At 38.3% G+C, this 24,290-nt stretch overlaps 1 protein-coding gene across 1 annotated transcript in view; it reads left to right on the forward strand.

Annotated features, from left to right (window-relative positions):
- Positions 1-24,290, forward strand: part of ARHGAP30 (Rho GTPase activating protein 30) — a 209,171-nt gene that overhangs the window by 142,351 nt on the left and 42,530 nt on the right. The window contains exons 8-11 of the mRNA XM_053703002.1: positions 192-292; positions 1,067-1,144; positions 1,586-2,056; positions 19,800-20,065. Of these exons, the coding sequence (XP_053558977.1) occupies positions 192-292; positions 1,067-1,144; positions 1,586-2,056; positions 19,800-20,065 (916 nt within the window). The remainder of the gene's footprint in view (positions 1-191; positions 293-1,066; positions 1,145-1,585; positions 2,057-19,799; positions 20,066-24,290) is intronic.

Raw genomic sequence — 24,290 nt, forward strand, 5'->3', positions numbered from 1 at the left:
GTTTTTAGGGGAGCGAGTAACTTGAAGGGATAAAGATAAGTGAAAAGGACTTGTTGTTGCCTAATGAGGGTAAAACGTTAGTTTAGAAAATAATGGCATTTCAAAACAACAGGCTAATGTTATTAAAAAAAATAGTAGTAGTTTAGGGAAAAAAACATTAAATTATTTTATGTTCGTTATACTGTTCACAGAAGGAAAGGCTCTGTAAAGGCAAAGAAATGGAAATCAATATTCAACCTTGGAAGATCCAATAATGATTCTAAGCGCAAATCAAGCAAACAAAGTGAAAAAGGTAGATTGGACTTTAATTTCATTCTTACAGTGTCATCACAAAATTACAGTATTTCTGTTAAAAAGTGTCAAAACATTTCAAATCAAGGGGTATATTTCTATCAATTAGAAGCACTTTGCATGCGTTTTTCAAATGCTAATTGGTTACAGAGCTAGGGTAGTAGAAATCTGGGTAAAAGACTACATTATTCATGTGCTTTGAGAAATGACAAGATGTAATCTAAGCATAACAAATAAATGTAACTACTTGAGATGGATTAACCCACAGGAAAACTCCCACTCAGGGACCTCAGGCATTATGTATTAGAAAATCCCTTCAAAACTGTGAATGATTCAGAAAAATATGCATTAATAAAGTATGAATATCATTCATTATCACATTAAGTATTTGAATGTTATACATATTTTATCAAAATGCTTTTTTTGGCTTCTTAAAAAAGCTGCTTTTTGTTTCTTATAGCTTTTTTACCCATTCAAAATGTATTCAATCCATATGTTCTAGATTTATCACATACATTACAAATTCAACAGCCATGGTTCTAATTGATTGGAATCCTATCCTTAGAAAGGCCAAACAAAATTATTTTAGGTTGAAGCTTTTGCACTACATTCTAAAATAATGGACTATATGACATTGGTTCTCATTTATATTTAAAAAAAACAAAAAAAAAAACAGAAAGGGCACAAAGTTTCTTTTAGATAGTCTGTCAACACTTTTTATATTTCTTATTCTACTTTTATTTAGATTTTTTATTTGTTTATTATATTATTATAGACGAATCATTGGCTAAAATGAGCCTACGACCAGCTAAAAGCATGGATTCTCTTAGCTCCGACCCTTATACAGCTGATGGTAAGTCCTCATAACAACTAATAGTAAAATATGCAGTTCCTATATAAAGGAAAACAAACAACAGCTACAAGTTAAAGGGATGTAGTACTGTATATGTACTGTAAAACGTTATCTTATTTAATGTATTTCCAGTTATCTATTTTACCTGCTAGAGTGCATTGCATTGTTAACAAATAGCTACTTTAACTTTATTTTGCCATATGAATTAGCTAGTTTCCTGTTGAAACATCACCTAGTACTGGCTAAAGAAAAACTATGTAAACAAAATAAGTCAACAGAAATCATACGTGGTGGAAATTATGAAAAAGATAGCCCTTTTTAAAGAGCCTGAGTACACTGACCTTTTAACTGTTTTTTTTTTTGTATTTGAAAATGTGATTTTGTTAAGGTTCTACTAATATATGAAGCATGCTATGTAAAGCTTTTCTCTTCTTGATTTAGAACCAAGTATACTGATCAGAAAAAAGTCTGCAAAAAGAAGAGAGAGTTTTGATGCTAAAGACGGCAGTTTCATATTTTTGAAATCCGATGGAAAATCCACCCAAATAGAGTCAAAGAATTCTAACCAACCAGAATCTGAAGAGGAAGCTACAGCCAAGTCTGAACCAACAACTCCAAAACCTGGACGATCTTCTATAATTGAGACACCTCAAGGAAGATCACCAAAATCCACTCAAAACCGTGCAGAGAAATGTGTTGGTGTTCATATATCTGGACCATTTTCTGTTACTCTTCCCTTGCACATAACCTCCAACCTATCACGATTAACCAGAGGAATGGAATGTCCAAGCCTGAACTACACTTTTTCACCTAAGAGTTTAGACAGCTCTAATTTCAGGGAAGAAAGTAAATGTGAATTGAAGCAATTTAAATCACTGGTGTATGAACATGATGATAAAGATGAACCATGTGGTAAGTATTTTATTTAAAGGGGTATACTACTCAAATATTTAGATAATTTATGTGAAAGAGCTGCAGTTAAACACTGTTTTGTATTGTATAAAAACAAAATGTATGCTAATCTAATAAATTAATTTTCCAGTTCACTTGGGGGAGGCAAAATACCACTTTCCCATGATAACTGGCCCAGAGAAAGGAGACATTTAGAAAAGTATGAACGATAAAGCAGGGTGAACTATTCCTGCCAGTTACTGTACAAAAAAACAAGAGCGGGTGTCAGGGATCTCACCATCATGAAAGAAATGAATTAATCAGGTAAACATAAATTTAGTTTTCTTTCATAAGATTGTGAGAGTCCACAAGTCATCACATTTGAGATCCTGCGCCCAAGCTGTGAAGTCCACAAGAACACCATGAAATAGAGCAGGGTAACAGTTAAGGCAAGAAATGGAACTAAACAGGCTCAGCAGCCTGCTGAACTTTTTTTTTTTTTTACCAAAAGCAGCTTCAAAATAGGCAAAAATTTGCTAAAAGTATGCAAAGAGTACCAATTAGCTGCCTTACAAATTTGTGCAATGTAACCTTCATTCCTGAAAGCCCAAGAAGTGTCAACTGCTAAAGTAGAATGAGCAGTTTTTCACTATGGGGAGACTTCCCCACTGCCAAGTATGCTTTTGGGAATCAAAGCTTTAAACCAACCTGCTAAAGTAACTCATTTCAGTAACTTTTTGTCCCTTGCAGGCACCAGAGGAATGAATAAATAAAGAAGAACAATTTCTAAATTATTTTGTGGCCTGAAGATAACATTTCAAGGCCCTGACCACATCAAAGTTGTGAAACAATCTTTCTTTAGCATTCTTTTGGAGCTGGAAAAAATGATAGAACCACAATTTCCAAATTAATGTTATGTGAAGATACCACTTTATGAAGGAAAGCTCAATTAGCTGAACAGAATCAAGGGTTTTATTCCAACCTTTTCATCGTTCCAAAGAAAGAAGGGACTTTCAGACCATTTTTGGATCTCAAAACTCTGAACACATTTTTTAAACTTCCAACTTTCAAATGGAAACAATTTGCACTATAGTTTCTTTAGTGCAGTATGGTCAATTTATGTCTAACATAAAAAGACGCCTATTTCCATATTCCTATTCACAGGGATCATACTAAATTCCTCAAATTTGCAGTGCTTCCCTTTGGTCTGGCGATGGCAACAAAAATCTTCCCAAAGGTTCTTGGAGCTCTTTTGTCAGTATTTAGAGCTCAGGAGATTGTGGTAACTCCTTACCTAAACAACTTTCTGGTTTAGGCTACCTCTGTCTAGATGACAAATGAACATACAAGCAAAGTTAATCAGTTCATTTGTATTAACAGTTGGAAAACCAACTTCCCAAAGAGCTCTTTAATTCATTAAGCCAGGGTTTCATTCATGAGTTTCATAATAGAGTCAACTATCTCTCACAGATGTATGTAGACTCAAGCTGCAACAGACGTGTACTCATCATCCACAGGGGTCTTCTTTCTCCTTCCAACTTGGGTGGTGATCAGCATGTCAGGTTGGGGTGCAAATCTGTGGTTCCCGGAGAGCACAGGGAATTTGGTCCCTGTTAACTTTCAATCAGATAATGTCACTGCTTATATCAATCACAAAGACCATACTCAAAGCAACTTAGCAATGAAAGAATTAGCACAGGTTCTGACTTGGGCAGAATACCATCATTGCATGATTTCAGCATGCAGATCTTATACAAAATGTCCCTAAGCCAGCACTGATGCCTTCTTCCCAGGAAGGACCTTCTCTCTTTCAAGGCCAATTTTTTCAACCAGACATCAAATCTGTAAATTTGCAAGCTTTGCGATTGAAACGCCTAATTATGTCACAAAGGGGTTTCTCTGATCAAGCCTGTTACCAGGTGCATTTATGACAAGTGAAATTGATAATATAAGTAAATTGGAAAGTGTTTTAAAATTGCATGTTCTATCTGAATTGTAAATCTTTAATGCTTACTTTACTGTCCTTTGCAGGGAAGCTGGTCTGATAACAGGTCTTAGTCTGACCAAAGTTTGAACAAAGGCTTGAATGTGAGGGAGCCTAGTTTTTTATTTTGTAATACAAGTCCAACAAGACTGAAATTTAACCTTTTAAGGGAACAGGCTGATAAAAGAGTTTGAAAAGAGTTCCAATGTAATGCTTATTCTCATACCATGTAAGGAAAGTCTTCCACACCTTGTCTTGTCATAAATGCACCTGGTAACAGGCTTGAATCAACGTGTCTATCATTTGATCAGAGAAATCCTGTTGAGACATAATTAGGCGCTAAATTGCAAAGATTACAAATTTACAGATTGGATGTCTTGATGAAAAAAGAGACCTTGAGAGAGAAGGTCATTTCTGAGAGGAAGGCATCAAGGCTGGCTTGGGTATATTTTGTACACAATACCAAAAGCAAAATGAGAGGATCAGTTACAAAAACAAGAACAAAGTAGATGTTGCAAAGAAAACTTTTTTCCTTCATGCACTGCAGCAAACCAAAACTGCAGTGTACCCAGAGCAAGTGTACATTTCAATCTTTATGTAGTAGAGATAATCAGAAAGATACAGTCTCACCTCTGCTGTCTTCCACCCGGGGAGCTTTAAACTTACAGCAGGATCCTTTCCAAGTAGAGCCGGCGTCATATACACCTTTTTCTCGATCTGTATCTCTGTATCTCGTCCACCGCTACCCGGCACTTTTCCAGAGGCACCGTGCTTCCGCGCCCACCAGGGGGCGTGTCCAAGTTACAACGGATGATCCTCCAACCGGATAGCTAAACAGGTACCACGTGCGCCATCACTTCAGACGCCTCCACTCAGTATCCTCCAATCCTCAGGCTGCCTTTTGTTGCGCCTCTCTATACGGACCAATAATGGGGCTCCACTGGTATCTCAGCGTTCTGTGCTCAGTGTTCAGCGTAGTGGTATTCAGCATATGCTCTGGGGATAATTTGCAGCATACAATGCAGGGACACTAGCGCTCTCAGGGCAAGGAAATCCACCACAAAGAAAAACATGGAGCGCTAGCGTATGTAAAACATAACCTTTATTGTGGTTATTTAAAATTAGGACATAGTCAATCAAAAAAGGGACAGAGATGGGATACCTCTGGCTGGCAAGCTTACGCGTTTCGGCAAAGCCGTAATCATAGCATACTATGCCAGCCACAGGTGTGCTTTATATACAAAATTAGAAACAACACCATTGGTTAAAAGGACATGTCATTTAAAACAACAATACGCCCAGAGAGATTTTTGCATTTAACCCCTTTTATCTTGGAGGTGAAAGAACAGATCTATCTTATATTACATTATGAGTATATATAGGTATTTTGGAGACATGTATGAGGTTATTCACAATAAATAAATCGTCTTTTTTAGATGTTAAATAAATAGTTATTTAGTTATGTTCGCTACCTTTAGATCACAGTCACAGTTAATCCCGTCATATCCATAGCCTATAGTAACGGCCTTCTATTAAAACAAATTTAAACTAGTCAAATTATACATCCGTTTCATAGTACAAATATGCATTATCATTACTTAAGAACAAAGTGTCAGTATAATGATCTCAGGTTGTGTGTCAGTCAGATATGAGGAGCGTTAAGTATTTATTTTATGTATTATTGAACGATGTTACTTAATATCTTACAATTTTATAGATATTATGAAAAAGATGGGATCGGGTGTTATTATTCCCAATAGTTTATAAGATCGAATTCTGAATTCAGGCCTTTTGGTAACCTTGTATCCATTTTTAGGATCCACAGCATTTCTCTCTTAGATAGAGTTACTCCACGGTCACCTCCTCTTTTTGGTTTAGGAACCATATCTATTGGTTGCCATGAAAAACATGTAAGGTCCTTATTATGAACCTGAGCAAAATGATGCACCACAGGGGTAGTTGCCTTGCCCCTCCTGATAGTAGACAAGTGTTCAATAATTCTTGTTCTAATGTCTCTAGTGGTGAGCCCGATGTACTGTTTTCCACATACCGTACAAGTTACACAGTAGATGACAAAGGTAGAGGTGCAATTGAGACAGAAATTAAGACAGAAATTAATCTCATAGGTCTTCCCTGTTACAGTCGAGGTAAAGTGTTCTGACATGGTTAAATAATCACATGCTCCACATCTTGAGCTTCCACATTTGTAGGAGCCTTTACAACTGAGCCAGGCACTCCCCTGGGTGATAGTCTTCGGTAAGACTGTTGGGGACAATATATTGCCTAAGCTCTTGTTTCGTCGGTATGAGCATCTAAGCCCTTCTTTAACACATTGTGTCAGTCTATCGTCTGCTATTAGCATACCAAAATGGTATTTGACGATTCTGCATACTTCCTCATACTGTGCACTGTATTCAGTGACAAATGTAACTCCCTTCTGGGCCTTCCCATCTGTCTGGTTTGATTTGTCCCTTAACAAATCACATCTGTCCATTCTATCCACCTCCTTTTGGGCCCTATTTATTACCTTTTTAGGATAGCCTCTCTGAGATAAGCGTTTTCTTACTTCCATCATTTGGTTGGCACTCTCATTGGCCTCGGAACAATTCCGTTTGGCCCTTATGAGTTGTCCCTTGGCTATAGCATACGGCACATGTTTGGGTTGCATGTAGTAGTGAGTTGCCTGATATAGGCTTTCTATATAGGCTTGTCTCAATCCGACCATCAGGAGTCCCACTCAGTACTACATCCAAAAAGTTGATCTTGGTCCTTTGAGTTTCACTTGTAAATTTTAGACCGATGTCATTGTCATTGAGTTTCCCTAGAAACTTTTCCAAATCATCAGAGCTGCCCTCCCAGATAAGGATTAGATCATCTATAAAGCGGCGGTAAAAGGTAATGCAACCACGGAGGGGGTTCTTATCTCCAAAGATGTGGGACAGCTCCCACCAACCCATGAGTAGGTTGGCGTAGGAGGGGGCAAACTTCGCCCCCATAGCTGTCCCACATCTTTGGAGATAGAACACACCCTCAAATTCAAAAAAGTTATGAGTTAACAAGAACTCAGCCACTTGTAGTACATATCTCTGAAAACCTTCAGTAAGGGAGGACCAACCCCTGAGGAAGAATGACATGGCCTCCAATCCTTTTGAATGGGGAATGGAAGAATAGAGGGCTGTGACATCTATGGTGACCCACTGGTTATTATCTTCCACCCATGCAACATCTTTTATTAGATTCATTAGGTGCTTGGTGTCCCTGAGATAGCTTGGGAGGGCTTCAACAAAGGGATGTAGAATCATGTCCAGCCATTGAGACAAGCGTTCAAAGAGAGACCCTATACCACTTACTATAGGTCGTCCCTTCACATCCGTGAGGGACTTATGCACCTTAGGTAGATGATGGAATACTGGAGTGACCGGATGTTCCACAAATATATATGACATAGTGTCCTGGTCAATGTAACCATTTTCCATTCCATCATCTAAAAGGTGCATAAGTTCTCTCTTGAACCGGCTTGTAGGGTTCGTGGTTAGAACTGAATAGCATTGTCTGTCATCCAGTTGGCGCATTGCCTCATTGACATATTGCGCCCTATTCATTACCACCACTGAACCACCCTTGTCTGCATTTTTTATGACCAGATCGTGGTTACTGGCCAGGGAGGACAACGCTTCCCTTTCAATTCTATTCAAATTATTTTTAGTATTTCGGCCAGTAGTGTCAGCCAAAAGCTTAAGATCACGCTCCACTCTTTTATAGAAATTTTCAATTACATTCCCCCTGCTTTGTATTGGGTAGAATTTAGAGGGAGGTTTTAAGCTCCTTGCTTTGCTAGTGGTTTGCAAAGATTCAAGTCCCTCGCTTTCCAGCATGAGAGTGTTTAGTGAAACCAAGTCACATGATTCGGGAAAACTTAGATCAGTATTTAGATTGGTGGTGACCCATTTTGGACCCTCCCCTTCACAAATAGACAAAGTATCATTGCCTGAAAAATGACCCTTTAATGTTACATTTCGGATTAACCGATTCACATCAATGATAGTATGAAAGAGATTAAAATTCATGGTTGGTACAAAGCCCAAACCAAGACTTAATACACGTGTCTGGGCATCTGTTAACACAGTATCTGAAAGGTTTATAACACATGTAATTTGTATTTTGTTTGATTCCTCGTTTCCCTCAACCTGTATCCTGGTTTCTGTTGGCCTCTGCCCCTTCCCCCTCTGTCTGGATTGCTCTGGGGCAAGGAAAAAACCTGTTGCAAATGTTCTTGCCCAATATCTGAGTTGGTGGATTTAGCTTGTCCGCCCCTGGGTTCTGTTAATACCTTGGCTGGTTCACTGGCTTTATATTTACTCCCTGTCTCTCTTTGTCCATTATTCTGATTAGAAATCGTATTCATATGTGTTGTTGTATGAACATTTGTGGGCTCAACCTGGCTATTTTTTAGAATACCTCTCGGTGCTGCAGTCTCATCCCCACTAGCACTATCTCCTGACTCTGCCTCAGTGTCGGAAAAGGTCACTTGGGTTTGTCTCCTACCCCTCCTATTGCGTCTCCCTCTACTACGGTTCTGTTGTCTGCGAACCTGAGTTCGTCTTGTCCGGTTCCACACATAAACTGAGTCTGTGTCATAGTCTGTCTGGTCGCGTATGTATTTATTGTGCTTAGTGTCAATCACTGATTTCTTAACCTCAAAAATGGTATTCTTTAAAACCATGTCAAATCTACCATAATCTATGTCATTTTTTCTGGAATTGAGTTCTGTTTGTATTTCACATATGTTATCTCTAACACACGACAGCATTTTTGTTTTATATTCACAGAGCAATAACATTAATCTCACAGAACATTCTGTTAGTATCATGTTCCAAGCTTTTATAAATTCAGAGTCATTAGTATCAAATGTAGGATACTTGTTAATTCGTAGTCCTCTTGGGACAATACACAACTCAATATACTTATTCATAGACCAAATGTCCCATTGTAGCTTTATTTCTCTGATTTTAAGCTTTTCCATGTCATCAAAAAGTTCCCCTAAAGAGGAATAAGCTTTGTCAGTTGAGAAAATTCTGGACAGTTCTGTATCTGGTTCACCTCCAGTCTCTATCGGTAATAGTGAAAAATATTGAGAGACCATAGCATTGTCCATATTAGAGTCCCCCTGCATGTTTAGGAACTGACCTCTCGAGCGCTGCCCAGATGCGCTAATAGATACACAATACCAAAAGCAAAATGAGAGGATCAGTTACAAAAACAAGAACAAAGTAGATGTTGCAAAGAAAACTTTTTTCCTTCATGCACCGCAGTAAACCAAAACTGCAGTGTACCCAGAGCAAGTGTACATTTCAATCTTTATGTAGTAGAGATAATTAGAAATATACAGTCTCACCTCTGCTGTCTTCCACCCGGGGAGCTTTAAACTTACAGCAGGATCCTTTCCAAGTAGAGCCGGCGTCATATACACCTTTTTCTCGATCTGTATCTCTGTATCTCGTCCACCGCTACCCGGCACTTTTCCAGAGGCACCGTGCTTCCGCGCCCACCAGGGGGCGTGTCCAAGTTACAACGGATGATCCTCCAACCGGATAGCTAAACAGGTACCACGTGCGCCATCACTTCAGACGCCTCCACTCAGTATCCTCCAATCCTCAGGCTGCCTTTTGTTGCGCCTCTCTATACGGACCAATAATGGGGCTCCACTGGTATCTCAGCGTTCTGTGCTCAGTGTTCAGCGTAGTGGTATTCAGCATATGCTCTGGGGATAATTTGCAGCATACAATGCAGGGACACTAGCGCTCTCAGGGCAAGGAAATCCACCACAAAGAAAAACATGGAGCGCTAGCGTATGTAAAACATAACCTTTATTGTGGTTATTTAAAATTAGGACATAGTCAATCAAAAAAGGGACAGAGATGGGATACCTCTGGCTGGCAAGCTTACGCGTTTCGGCAAATCATAGCATACTATGCCAGCCACAGGTGTGCTTTATATACAAAATTAGAAACAACACCATTGGTTAAAAGGACATGTCATTTAAAACAACAATACGCCCAGAGAGATTTTTGCATTTAACCCCTTTTATCTCGGAGGTGAAAGAACAGATCTATCTTATATTACATTATGAGTATATATAGGTATTTTGGAGACATGTATGAGGTTATTCACAATAAATAAATAGTCTTTTTTAGATGTTAAATAAATATTTAGTTATGTTCGCTACCTTTAGATCACAGTCACAGTTAATCCCGTCATATCCATAGCCTATAGTAACGGCCTTCTATTAAAACAAATTTAAACTAGTCAAATTATACATCCGTTTCATAGTACAAATATGCATTATCATTACTTAAGAACAAAGTGTCAGTATAATGATCTCAGGTTGTGTGTCAGTCAGATATGAGGAGCGTTAAGTATTTATTTTATGTATTATTGAACGATGTTACTTAAGTAATGATAATGCATATTTGTACTATGAAACGGATGTATAATTTGACTAGTTTAAATTTGTTTTAATAGAAGGCCGTTACTATAGGCTATGGATATGACAGGATTAACTGTGACTGTGATCTAAAGGTAGCGAACATAACTAAATAACTATTTATTTAACATCTAAAAAAGACGATTTATTTATTGTGAATAACCTCATACATGTCTCCAAAATACCTATATATACTCATAATGTAATATAAGATAGATCTGTTCTTTCACCTCCGAGATAAAAGGGGTTAAATGCAAAAATCTCTCTGGGCGTATTGTTGTTTTAAATGACATGTCCTTTTAACCAATGGTGTTGTTTCTAATTTTGTATATAAAGCACACCTGTGGCTGGCATAGTATGCTATGATTACGGCTTTGCCGAAACGCGTAAGCTTGCCAGCCAGAGGTATCCCATCTCTGTCCCTTTTTTGATTGACTATGTCCTAATTTTAAATAACCACAATAAAGGTTATGTTTTACATACGCTAGCGCTCCATGTTTTTCTTTGTGGTGGATTGGGTATATTTTGTATCAGATCTGCATAATAAGTTAGAGGTCATACCAGAACAATTAGTATTACAAAAGACCTTTCTTGTTTCATCCTGGCTATTACCCTGGATAGTAACACAAAAAGAGGAAAGATGTAAATAAGATTGAATGACCAGGGAATCTCTAAAGCATCTATGAGAGTTGGCTGTGAATTCCAAGATCTCACACAATACTGGGGAAGCTTGTGATTCAAGCATCAAGCCATGAGATTTTTGTCTGGCTTGCTCCAGTGACTACCAATCTAGCTGAATACTTCCTGATTCTGGGACCATTCACCCTTGTGAAGGTATTGCGACTAGGAAAGTCCACTTCCCAGTTGTCCACACCTAGGATGTGGATTGCTGAAATCATGTAATTATGGTGTTCTGCCCAAATCAGAACACATGCTCCTTCTTTCATTGCTAAGTTGCTTTGAGTAAGGGCTCTCCAGGAAACCCACATTTGCACTTCAACCAGACAGGCTGATCACCACCCAAGTTGGACGTAGAAAGGAGGCCACTGAAAAAGATATTGGTGAGTTTGCCACCATTTTAATAATTGCCTTGTCTTGAATTCCAAAGAGAGTTTCTGAGACAGATCCTTGCAATCTCCATTTAAATGCTGCAACATTTTCAGTTGTAGATGACGTAAATGGAATCTGGCAAAAGGTATACCATCTGAAGCTGCTACCATAAGACCTTCTACTACTACATTTAAGGACAGTAGGAAGAGAAATTAAGTGGTGATGAGTACACACCTTCTGCAGCTTTAGTCTGCATAAATCCATGAGAGAGAGTTTCTTTAAAGCTCAATCTATTAGTAAACTCATAAATGAAACCCTGGTTTGAGGAATTAAATAGTTCTTTGGCAAGGCTGATTTTCTGTGAATAAAAAGTAATGGATGAACTTTGCTTGTATGTTCCTTTGTCATCTGTACAAAGGTTGCCTGAACCAGAAAGTTGTTTAGGAAAAGAATTAGCACAAGCCCCTGAACTCTCAATATTGACAAAAGAGCTCCAAGAAGCTTTGTAAAGATTCTCGTTGATATTGCCAGACCAAAGGGACACACTGCAAATTTGAGGAATTTAGTATGATCCCTATGAATATGGAAATAGGCATCTTTTAAATCTATGTTAGACATAAATTGACCATCCTGCACTAAAGAAACTATAGTGCAAATTGTCTCCATTTTGAAAGTTGGAAGTTTCAGAAAGTGTTCAGAGTTTTGAGATCCAAAATGGGTCTGAAAGTCCCTACTTTCTTTGGAACAATGATAAGGTTGGAACAGAACCCTTGATTCTGTTCAGCTAATTGGACCAGAGTAATCACTCCTATAGCTTCTAGGTCAGATACACATGCCAAGAAAGCTATGGCTTTGAAAGAAACTGGTGAAACTGAAAGCCTATGCGATAACCCTGGGAAATTATGTTAACTAAATAAGGGCCCTTCCTGGAAAAGTCTCAATCTGCCCTAACCAGAACTTTGTCTGGATTGGAGGCCATAAAGAAAAGAGAGAAAATGCCCTTGGCTTTTATGTCCTGTGGCAGGAAAGATCCTATACCTCCAGTGACTGTTGCAATAACATCCAGTCCAGGGAAAGTAGAGGGCTTTTTTGGAGCTGTCTTAAATAAATTATTGGAGGCCATAAAGAAAAGAGTGAAAATGCCCAATGGACTTAGCCCTGCCCTTGGCTTTTATGTCCTGTGGCAGAAAAGCTCCTATAACTCCAGTGACTGTTGAAATAACATCCAGTCCAGGGAAAGTAGAGGGCTTTTTTTGGAGCTGTTTTAAATAACTTATCAATCTTTTTAACAGATCGTTTATCTGTAGTTGGAGGAATCTCAACTTGCTATTACAACTTCCCACAAGAGAGCATGTGTGTATGCCAACCTGAAATAAATGTATACTTCTGCTATTTCATCAGCAGGGAGGCCCTGTGTTTCTGAATAATCCTCATGGATTATACAAGGTACCTAAACAGGTTACTTTTTAGGGATATTCCTGATGAGCCTAAAGCCTGTGAAGAGTTCTCTTCAGCCTGTTGCGTGTGTTTGCATTTAACTGGTGGAGGAATGACAGTCATCTGTTCTAAAATTGCAGGGTGGATATATTGCTTCAAATTAGGGATTAGGTCAGTTGAGCTGTCCTGGGGATAAACCTAATGGGTAGTAAATCCATGAGCACCCCGCTGCAAATGCAGTGCTGCATAGCAATGTCAAACATTAGACATAGAGGCCCATTTATCAAGCTCCGTATGGAGCTTGTGGGCCCGTGTTTCTTGCGAGTCTTCAGACTTGCCAGAAACACAAGTTATAATAGAGCAGCTGTCTAAAGACCACTGCTCCATAACCCTGTCCGTCTGCTCTCATGAGGCGGACAGGAATCGCCACAATTAAACCCGACCAAGTACGATCGGGTTGATTGGCCCCTCCCTGCTGGCAGCCCGTTGGCCGCGAGTCTGCAGGGGGTGGCGTGGTGCCAGCAGCTCTTGGGAGCTGCTGGTGCAATGCTGAATATGAAGAGCGTATTGCTCTCCGCATTCAGCGATGTCTGTCGGATCTCATCTGCACTGTCAGATCAGGTCCGACAGACATTTGATAATTCGGCCTCATAGACTCAGCACATACGCGACATAACTGCCTGGGGGAGACACCAACACATTCTAACATAGTAAACATTGTTGTGAAGGAGTTTAATTGTCAGTAGAGTGCCCTTCCAAGAGGTCAGGATGATGTCCTAAGAAGTGAGCTGCTCCATAGTATATAATATATTGTAAGGACAGGCAAGTATCTACAAGTAGATAACTGCACAGAAAAACAGTACAAGAGGCACAGAAAGGGTTAACCCCCTAAGTTGAACACAGTAAAATGTGCACAAAGTGTTTAAAAAGGAAAAAAAATGTAAGTAAAATGTAAAAAAAATGACAGTTTAATATAACAAAGTGTTAAAATTATACCATATTTAAGCAAAACTCTTGAAATAAAGGGTACTCATCACTCCTAATTTCCAAAGAAAATTCTGTGCATCTCAGCATGATGGTCACCAGTCAGTGAGGGGAATGAGAGTGAAGGTGCAATATTTAACCCATGAAAAATTAACCCCTGAGGTCTCCAAAGCACTTTTAGTACAAAAAGTAAAATTTAGCTCCCAACAGGTCTAAATAGCCCCCCTGATCCTTTGAGACCCTGCTGCAGATGAGGACTGGTGCTCCGGTGTCTGTTAAAGTTGACAGCAGCAAATTTAAAAAAAAACAGTACCTCAGTTTTGAAAATTGTTGTAAAAGGGCCCAAAAGTGCCTAAAACTGTATGTAATATTAAAAGGTGCATGTGATTATGTCCCCAGGCTATGTAAAACATGTATACATGACCATGCTTAATAGCTTGCGGGCTATGAAGGTGCATGTTACTTACCTGTCAGCACCTTCATCTGTCATGTTCACCTTAGCTTCAGAAGGCTGCTTCTAGTAGATGGGCCAATCCGAGGCAGTGAAAGCAATGTTGCAAAGAAGAATTGTAAGGTTTAACTAAGGGGTAGCACACTGTAGACCAAGGGATTGGCGTACATGCCCACATTTTACCTAGGAGGCTGTTGGCACTGGGGATTTTTTTTTTAGCTGCCTGGCTGAACTCCTGCTTACTCCTGTGCCCTGTTTGTGGGTTTTCTGAGGAGGAGATGGTCTCAAATTGGTAGAGAAAGCCTGTCAAACAATGTGAAGATCAGCCCTTCAAGTTTCATCATCACTCTTTGCTGGAGGCCAAACATTGATTGAGGGACCATGGGAAAGTGGAAGAGATTAAAAGCTCTATTATCTTGGGTGTTTTGCCTACTCCTAGTGGACTGGACTTTGATCCCACATGTGATGACAGTCAACACAAAATTGTTATTGTTTAAAAAGATCGATAATGCCTTTGTTTACCCATTTCCCAGCTTTGCACAACCAAAATTGTTATATTAATATACTTTATAACCTTTAAACCTCAAAATGTCTGCCTGTTTCTAAGCCACTAAATACAACCTCGTATCACATGATTTTTTATTAGCTATTCACAATAGGGGAGTTCTAGTTCATGTGAGCCATATAGATAACATTGTGCTCACGCCCATGGCTTGTGGATGACACTGCACTAATTGGCTTAAAGGGACATTAAAACCCACATTTTTTCTTTCATGATTTAGAAACAACATGCAATTTTAAAAAAACTTTCTAATTTACTTCTATTATCTAAATTGCTTTATTCTCTTGATATCCCTTGCTGAACAGCATATCTAGATAGGCTCAGTAGCCGCTGATTGGTGGTTGCACATAGAAGCCTTGTTTGATTGGATCACCAATGTGCATTGCTATTTCTACAACAAAGGATATCTAAAGAATGAAGCAAATTAGATAATAGAAGTAAATTGGAATGCTGTTTAAAATTGTATTCTCTACCTGAATCATGAAAAAAAAAAATTGGGTTTATTGTCCCTTTAAATGCAAGTCAATAGATAACAAATAAAAAGTCATGTGATCAGGGGGCTGTTAGAAGAGGATTAGATACAAGGTGATCACAGAGATAAAAGGTGTATTTAAATAACCATGGCCTAGATTTGGAGTTTGGCGGTAGCCGTGAAAACCAGCGTTAGAGGCTCGTAACGCTGGTTTTAGGCTACCTCCGGTATTTGGAGTCACTCAAAATAGGGTCTAACGCTCACTTTTCAGCCGCGACTTTTCCATACCGCAGATCCCCTTACGTCAATTGCGTATCCTATCTTTTCAATGGGATTTTTCTAACTCCCGTATTTAGAGTCGTGTCTGAAGTGAGCGTTAGAAATCTAACGACAAAACTCCAGTCGCAGAAAAAAGTCAGTAGTTAAGAGCTTTCTGGGCTAACGCCGGTTCATAAAGCTCTTAACTACTGTACTCTAAAGTACACTAACACCCATAAACTACCTATGTACCCCTAAACTGAGGTCCCCCCACATCGCCGCAACTTTATTAAATTTTTTTAACCCCTAATCTGCCGACCGCCACCTACGTTATCCTTATGTACCCCTAATCTGCTGCCCCTAACACCGCCGACCTCTATATTATATTTATTAACCCCTAATTTGCCCCCCACAACGTCGCCGCCAGCTACCTACACTTATTAACCCCTAATCTGCCGTCCGCACGCCGCCGCCAGCTACATTATCCCTATGTACCCCTAATCTGCTGCCCTAACATCGCCGACCCCTATATTATATTTATTAACCCCTAACCTGCCCCCCACAACGTCGCCGCCACCTACCTACAATAATTAACCCCTAATCTGCCGACCGCAAAGATAATAATTAACCCCTAATTTGCCCCCCACAACGTCGCCGCCAGCTACCTACACTTATTAACCCCTAATCTGCCGTCCGCACGCCGCCGCCAGCTACATTATAGCTGATATTTATTAACCCCTAACCTGCCCTCCCTAACATCGCCGACACCTAACTTCAATTATTAACCCCTAATCTGCCGACCGAATCTCGCCGCTATTCTAATAAATGTATTAACCCCTAAAGCTAAGTCTAACCCTAACCCTAACACCCCCCTAAGTTAAATACATTTTACATCTAACGAAATTAATTAACTCTTATTAAATAAATTATTCCTATTTAAAGCTAAATACTTACCTGTAAAATAAATCCTAATATAGCTACAACATAAATTATAATTATATTATAGCTATTTTAGGATTAATATTTATTTTACAGGTAACTTTGTATTTATTTTAACCAGGTACAATAGCTATTAAATAGTTAAGAACTATTTAATAGCTAAAATAGTTAAAATAATTACAAATTTACCTGTAAAATAAATCCTAACCTAAGTTACAATTAAACCTAACACTACACTATCAATAAATTAATTAAATAAAATACCTACAATTACCTACAATTAAACCTAACACTACACTATCAATAAATAAATTAAATACAATACCTACAAATAACTACAATGAAATAAACTAACTAAAGTACAAAAAATAAAAAAGAACTAAGTTACAAAAAATAAAAAAATATTTACAAACATAAGAAAAATATTACAACAATTTTAAACTAATTACACCTACTCTAAGCCCCCTAATAAAATAACAAAGCCCCCCAAAATAAAAAAATGCCCTACCCTATTCTAGATTACTAAAGTTCAAAGCTCTTTTACCTTACCAGCCCTGAACAGGGCCCTTTGCGGGGCATGCCCCAAGAAGTTCAGCTCTTTTGCCTGTAAAAAAAAACATACAATACCCCCCCCCAACATTACAACCCACCACCCACATACCCCTAATCTAACCCAAACCCCCCTTAAATAAACCTAACACTAAGCCCCTGAAGATCTCCCTACCTTGACTTCACCTCACCGGGTTCAGCGATCGGTCCAGAAGAGGGTCCGAAGTCTTGATCCAAGCGGAGCAAGAAGAGGTCCTCCATCCGGTAGAAGTCTTCATCCAAGCGGGGCAGAAGAGGTCTTCCATCCGATTGAAGTCTTCATCCAAGCGGGATCTTCTATAGTCATCCATCCGGAGCGGAGCGGCAGGATCCTGAAGACCTCCGACGCGGAACATCCATCCTGGCCGACGACTGAACGACGAATGACGGTTCCTTTAAATGACGTCATCCAAGATGGCGTCCCTCGAATTCCGATTGGCTGATAGGATTCTATCAGCCAATCGGAATTAAGGTAGGAATATTCTGATTGGCTGATTCCATCAGCCAATCAGAATCAAGTTCAATCTGATTGACTGATTGGATCAGCCAATCGGATTGAACTTGATTCTGATTGGCTGATTCCATCAGCCAATCAGAATATTCCTACCTTAAGTGTAAGGTTAGTGGTGTTTAGACTCGGGGTACATGTTAGAGTGTTAGGTGCAGACGTAGGAAGTGTTTCCCCATAGCAAACAATGGTGCTGCGTTAGGAGCTGAACGCGGCTTTTTTGCAGGTGTTAGGTTTTTTTTCAGCTCAAACAGCCCCATTGTTTCCTATGGGGGAATCGTGCACGAGCACGTTTTTGAGGCTGGCCGCTTGCGTAAGCAACTCTGGTATTGAGAGTTGAAGTTGCGTTAAATATGCTCTACGCTCCTTTTTTGGAGCCTAACGCAGCCTTTATGTGGACTCTCAATACCAGAGTTTTTTTTATGGTGCGGCCAGAAACAAGCCAGCGTTAGCTTTTCGGGTCGTTACCGACAAAACTCTAAATCTAGCCGCATGTTTTCTGTGCAAAACTGGGGAATAGGAAGGGATTAGCTATCTTTTTTAAAAATAAAAATTGAGAGGACTCTCCCTTTAAAGTAAAGTAATAGATGAAGGAGGAAGTGCATTATTTCACAGAACTAGAAAAGTCCCACACCTGTACTATAAAGAAGCGTATGAGCTGTTAGGGTCACTGCACAATCCCCAATATACAGACAAAACACAGCAGAGCAGCTAGATGTCAAAATCTCCTTATTTTTTCCATGAAGCAATAGATTATTCATGTGTATGTTGTCTTTGTAACATTGCTCCATGGAATAAAATAGATGTTGATTTGTAGTGGTGCTGCTGTATTTGGATTTTATCTGTATGAAGTGCATGATTGAGAGTTCATGGACTCTACTGCTCACTGACTGACAAGAAAAACTCCCACAGAAACAGGTTTTATTTAGACAAATCAGTTTTTCAAAAACATAGAACTAAAAGCTTAAAGCGACAGTAAAGTCAAAATTAAACTTTCATGATTCAGATAGTGAATGCGATTTTAAACAAATTTCCAATTTGGTTCTGTTGTCAAATTTGCTTTGTTCCTATTGGTATCAGCAGGGCTTTGCAACATTATATGACAAAGCTACAAATAATGTTGCAAAACGCTGCTGCCATAGAGTACTAATGACATGTGCATACTACTGAGCTCTTATGGGCCTGCATAGTTTTACTCTTTAAAAAAGATACCAAGAGAACGAAGCAAATTTGATAACGGAAGTAAATTGGAAATTTGTTTAAAATCGCAAGCTCTATCTGAATCATGAAAGTTTAATTTTGACTTTACTGTCCCTTTAAAGCATTAACAATCTTTATTTAATTTCCATATAAAACCTTATTTAGGCTGGTATATGATTGCCAATGCCACCTTTCTCTAACAAAATGGTGGTATTATTCATTAGCATAAATTTGCATAAATAATTATGAAGCATAACTCAAAAACTAAAGTTGCTAGTACTGATTTTAAATGACCATTTGTTTATAATTAGACTCCAACACACTCAGAACACGTTTCACAATTACAGGGGCTTTGTTTTTAGTCAAAACTAAATTTTCATGATACAGGCAAAGCATGAAGTTTTAAGGGAATTTTCAATTTACTTCCATTATCTCATTTTGCATAGTCTTTCTATATGCACACTTTCTGAGACACCAGTTCCTACTGAGCATGTACACAAGTTCACTGGGTATATGTATACTATTCTGTGATTGGCAGATGGCTGTCACATTTGTCAGAAAATTTTTTTTACTGCTTATTTGAAAGTGTTATTGTATTGTCTTTTTTATTATGCACTTTTTCATTATGCAATTCTACTGTATTGAATGGGCCTTTAAATTCTAAATTAACCTGAAATGTAAAAATACTGGCCATGTTGGTACAAGTCTGGTATCATAGGATTGCTCGCCAACTGCCAATACCTGTTCCACCATGTTCTACTAGACCCAGCTATAAAAAAATAAATAAAAATACAGATATGCAAAGAAAATATAGTGAAAAAAATAAAGATTATTTTGAATGTTACAGATACACAAACAGATGCAAAAGAAGAAGCGACTTCAAACATAGAGACATATCGATTATCGCTAGAAGTCCAGGACACATTTTCATTTTTGGATAGCCCTGATACAAATCAAGAGCTCAGTCTTTCAGATATTGAGAAACCAGAAAAGGAGGATTCCCCAGAGGAAAAAAAGTCTGGATACACAGAAAGCTGTTTCCCTCTGGATAATGAAATCCTAGAAGATGAACTGCGCGGTGTGAGTGATGATATGATTGGGATTGGCATGCAGGTAAGTCTGTTACTATATATATTTTTATATATATATATATACGTAGTTAGAATTTTCTTATAGAATGGAAAAGTATTAAACACTACACAAATGTAATGAAATGGTAGTGAGCATATTACATAGTTTCCTGCCTTAAAGGGCCATAATAGTAACACAATTACATGCTCTATTACCTGAGCAGCACTTCTACTGCAGGAACACCCTTTAAAAGGTGCTGGTCTCTGTCTTGCTCTCCCCTATCTCTCCTGGGAGGTTGGTTTCTTCTGATACTTCTTTTTTGCTTAGCCCTTTCACCAGTATTTACATTTTTAGTGTATGTGGCAGTTACAAGATAAAAAAATCAGCTATTAAAATAATGAATATACTCCTGGTAAAAGGGATCATTGGTGACACAATAAAGGGGAGAACATTTTACAGTACACTGTCCCTTTAAATAACTAATGTGCCACAGAAGCATGAAATATATATTTTTTTCTCAGTTCTGAGGAATCCCTTTCACTAAAAAATAAAGGGAGAGATGAAATTCCCTCTTTTAGATATAACTTGAACATCTCATGTGTGTAAACCACTGATTTTCAAACCTGTCATCAGGCCTCCCTAACAAGCCAGAATTTCAGGATTACCCTAGATGAGAACAGGTAAAATTACCATGTTTACTAATCAGCTGATTATTTCACCTGAGCTCTAGTTCAGATATGCTCAAAATCTGTCCTGTTAGGAGGCCTGAGGACAGGTTTGAAAACTAGTAGTGTAGACCAATGTTACCCTTAACATGCCAGGTTTTCATTATAGCTGAACTAGATCACAGGTGAAATAATCAGCTGATGGGTGAGAGCAGGCTAGTAACCATGGTTACTGATCAGCTGATTATTTCACTTGTGCTCTAGTTCAGCTATAATGAGAACCTGGCCTGTTGGGGGTACTTGAGGATTGCGTTGAGAATCAATGGTGTAAAGCGATGAATGGTTCTCTAAGGCAGTGTTTCTCAACAGGCCAGATTTTCATGATATCTTGACTAGAGCAGCTGATGGCAGAGAGCAGGTTTGAAACCATAGTTACTGATCACCCGATCACCAGTTCACCAGATCATTTCACCTGGGCTCTAGTTAAGATATCATGAACATCTGGCGTATTAGGGGTATTTGAGGACTGTAGCTGAGAAACACTGCTCTAAGGCAACTTCCTTGTAAGTGAAAAAAAGCTTACCACTTAGCATGTCTGTTTTTTATAAATTAAAATAGCTGAGATTGTAGAAGATAAAAAAGTAAGGAATGCAGGTGGGATTTTCTAAAATGGTATGACCTAAAAAATTAAACATTCAACACACTTGCAGCCCATGAATCAGTCCATAAATGTAACAATTTATGTGAATCTAGTATCAGTAGGGACTTGTATAATATTCAACATAACAATTATTTTTCTTCTTTATAAAAGCAAATTGGTGGTGTTAAAGGGGCATTATAGTGGTACAATGACATGTTCTTATTCATTAGATTATGTAATTTTAATACTAGAGACCTTGCACCTCTATAGTAGAAGTACTGCTAAGGATCTGCAGAGCCCTGCTGTGTTGTGTGGCTCAATGTCACTCAGTGTCAAACAGTGGTAGATCTCCATAACAAATCAAACAAGGGTAGTGCTGTATAACAACTAAAACAGCGGTAGTGCTGTATAACAAATCAAACAGCGGTAGCTCTGCATAACAAATCAAACAGCGGTAGTGCTGTATAAGAAATCAAACAGCGGTAGTGCAGTATAATAAATCAAACAGCGGTAGTGCTGTATAAGAATTCAAACAGCGGTAGTGCAGTATAATAAATCAAACAGCGGTAGTGCTGTATAAGAAATCAAACAGCGTTAGTGCAGTATAGCAAGTAAAACAGCGGTAGTGCTGTATAACAAATCAAACAGCAGTAATGCTGTATAACAAATCAAACAGCGGTAGTGCAGTATAACAAATGGTAGCTCTGCATAACAAATTAAACAGTAATAGCTTTGCATAACAAATCAATCAGTGATAGCGATGTATAACAAATATCTATCTCTATATGTATATATATATATGCATAGACATGTCTAAATATGTGTATATATATATATATATATATATATATATCCTCCATGTGTATCTGCACTCTCAATCTCCTCCAGTCATCAACCAGGGTGCCAGGTTAGTAATATTCACAGTCTTTTCAAAATAGGACTGCACTCGTTGGATTTAAGCATAAAACTTATTTTATTTTATTGTGGTAACGTTTCGGAGTCCACAGACTCCTTCCTCAGACCAGTTATAACACAAGCACTCACTGGACTTGAGATATATATATATATATATATATATATATATATATATATATATATATATACAGTACATACACAGTTAAACTCATTGTTAAATATTAATATTGAATAAAAATGCTTTTTCATGTTTTCAGGTATTTGACTGCAAAGGGTTCCAATGTACATACTGTATGTATATTTTTATTTATTTATATATATATATATATATATATATATATATATATATATATCCAAGTTATAACACAAGCACTCACTGGACTTGATACAGGTGAAATAAAAAGTGTTTTATTACATATATATATAATCCACTGAAATAAGTGCACTCCCACAAACAGTAAATTTAAATTCTGCCTGGGTGCTATAGAAAGTTCAAATATCCAAGTTATAACACAAGCACTCACTGGACTTGATACAGGTAATATAAAAAGTGTTTTATTCCATATAAATAAGTGAGGTTTCGGGGTGTTCACCCCTTCATCAGACCAACAACTGTACAGAATGAATCAAACATTTTATACCCATTGAGACCCCACCCACTGTGCAAATAACAGTCAAACTGTTGCCATAGCATTCATGGAAAAAAACAAATACATTGTGAATGCTCATAGTTACTAAGCCTGTGTTAATATTATACAGTGCAATAATAATTATATAGGGGTCAATTTATCAAGCTCTGTATGGAGCTTGATGCCCCGTGTTTAGGCTCGCCGGAAACAGAAGTTATGAAGCAGGTGCTCTAAAGCGGCGGACAGAAATCAACCCTATCGAAAACGATCGGGTTGATTGACACCCCCTACTGCTGGTGCAATGATAAATGTTGTCAGTGTATGTTGTCGGCATTTATCGATGTGCAGCGGACATGATATGCTACATCGTATCATGTCCGCTCGCACATTAATAAATTGACCCCATATTTTAATCATAGTGGGACCATTTACAGAACATCAAACAAATTTTCTATTTAATATTATCACAAACCTCAGTTGTTATTCCTGCACTGAGAAAATGACATCATAAGCCCTGCCCTCAAACTTTGTGTAACAACAAAACGGGGATGTATCAATGTGTATCATAAATGTATCAATGTATCAAAAACTATTTGACATAACGGTATCCATATCAGTGTATGCATGTGTATAAATATACAAATGCCTAGTGTAATCACTCCTTTAGGTGTAACTATAGTCCTATATTGGACCTAGCAATAGAGATAACAAATCTATATACTAGCTATTGTCTAAGATATCGCTCCAAATGTATCCTCAGAATTACCTACATGTAAACTGATCGAAGTATTTAAAAAAATAAAACATAAAAATGCATTCCAAAAGTCTAGTTAAACATATAGAATTAAACACATAGATAAAGCTAGCATCAGGGAGCATACATACATTTTCACTAGGTGTATGGTACATCCATATATATATCTTTAAATGTCAAAGTCTTATTTCAGTTACATCATGGGGAAATAAACTAAGCAGTTATATACGGATCAGATTATCAAGATCAATAAATCAAAGTCTATCTACAAGAAGCATTGCCAGTCCACATTTGTGTTAAGAACCCTAGATTGCACCGTATCAAGCCTGTAGATCCATCGTGCTTCTAGTTGTAAAAGGCGCTGGTCCCTATTCCCACCCCTCTTCAGAGGGGGAAAATGATCCATCAGCTGGAAGCATAGGTCCTTGACCATGTGGCCCTTCTCAGCAAAGTGCCTGGCTACAGGCTGATCACTGTTACCCTTGTCTATGGCAGCCCGAATGGCACTCCTATGATTGGCCATGCAGCTGAGTATATATATTACACATTTCGTAGTGCAGGTCAAATAATGTTTAATCATAAACCTCTGATTGGTATGTGGGTGTCTAAAGTCACTCCCTTGTATCATAGAATGACACGTCGTGCAGCTAGGGCACCTAAATGA

This window comes from Bombina bombina, chromosome 1 (assembly GCF_027579735.1).
Source record: "Bombina bombina isolate aBomBom1 chromosome 1, aBomBom1.pri, whole genome shotgun sequence".
Taxonomy (NCBI): Eukaryota; Metazoa; Chordata; class Amphibia; order Anura; family Bombinatoridae; genus Bombina; species Bombina bombina.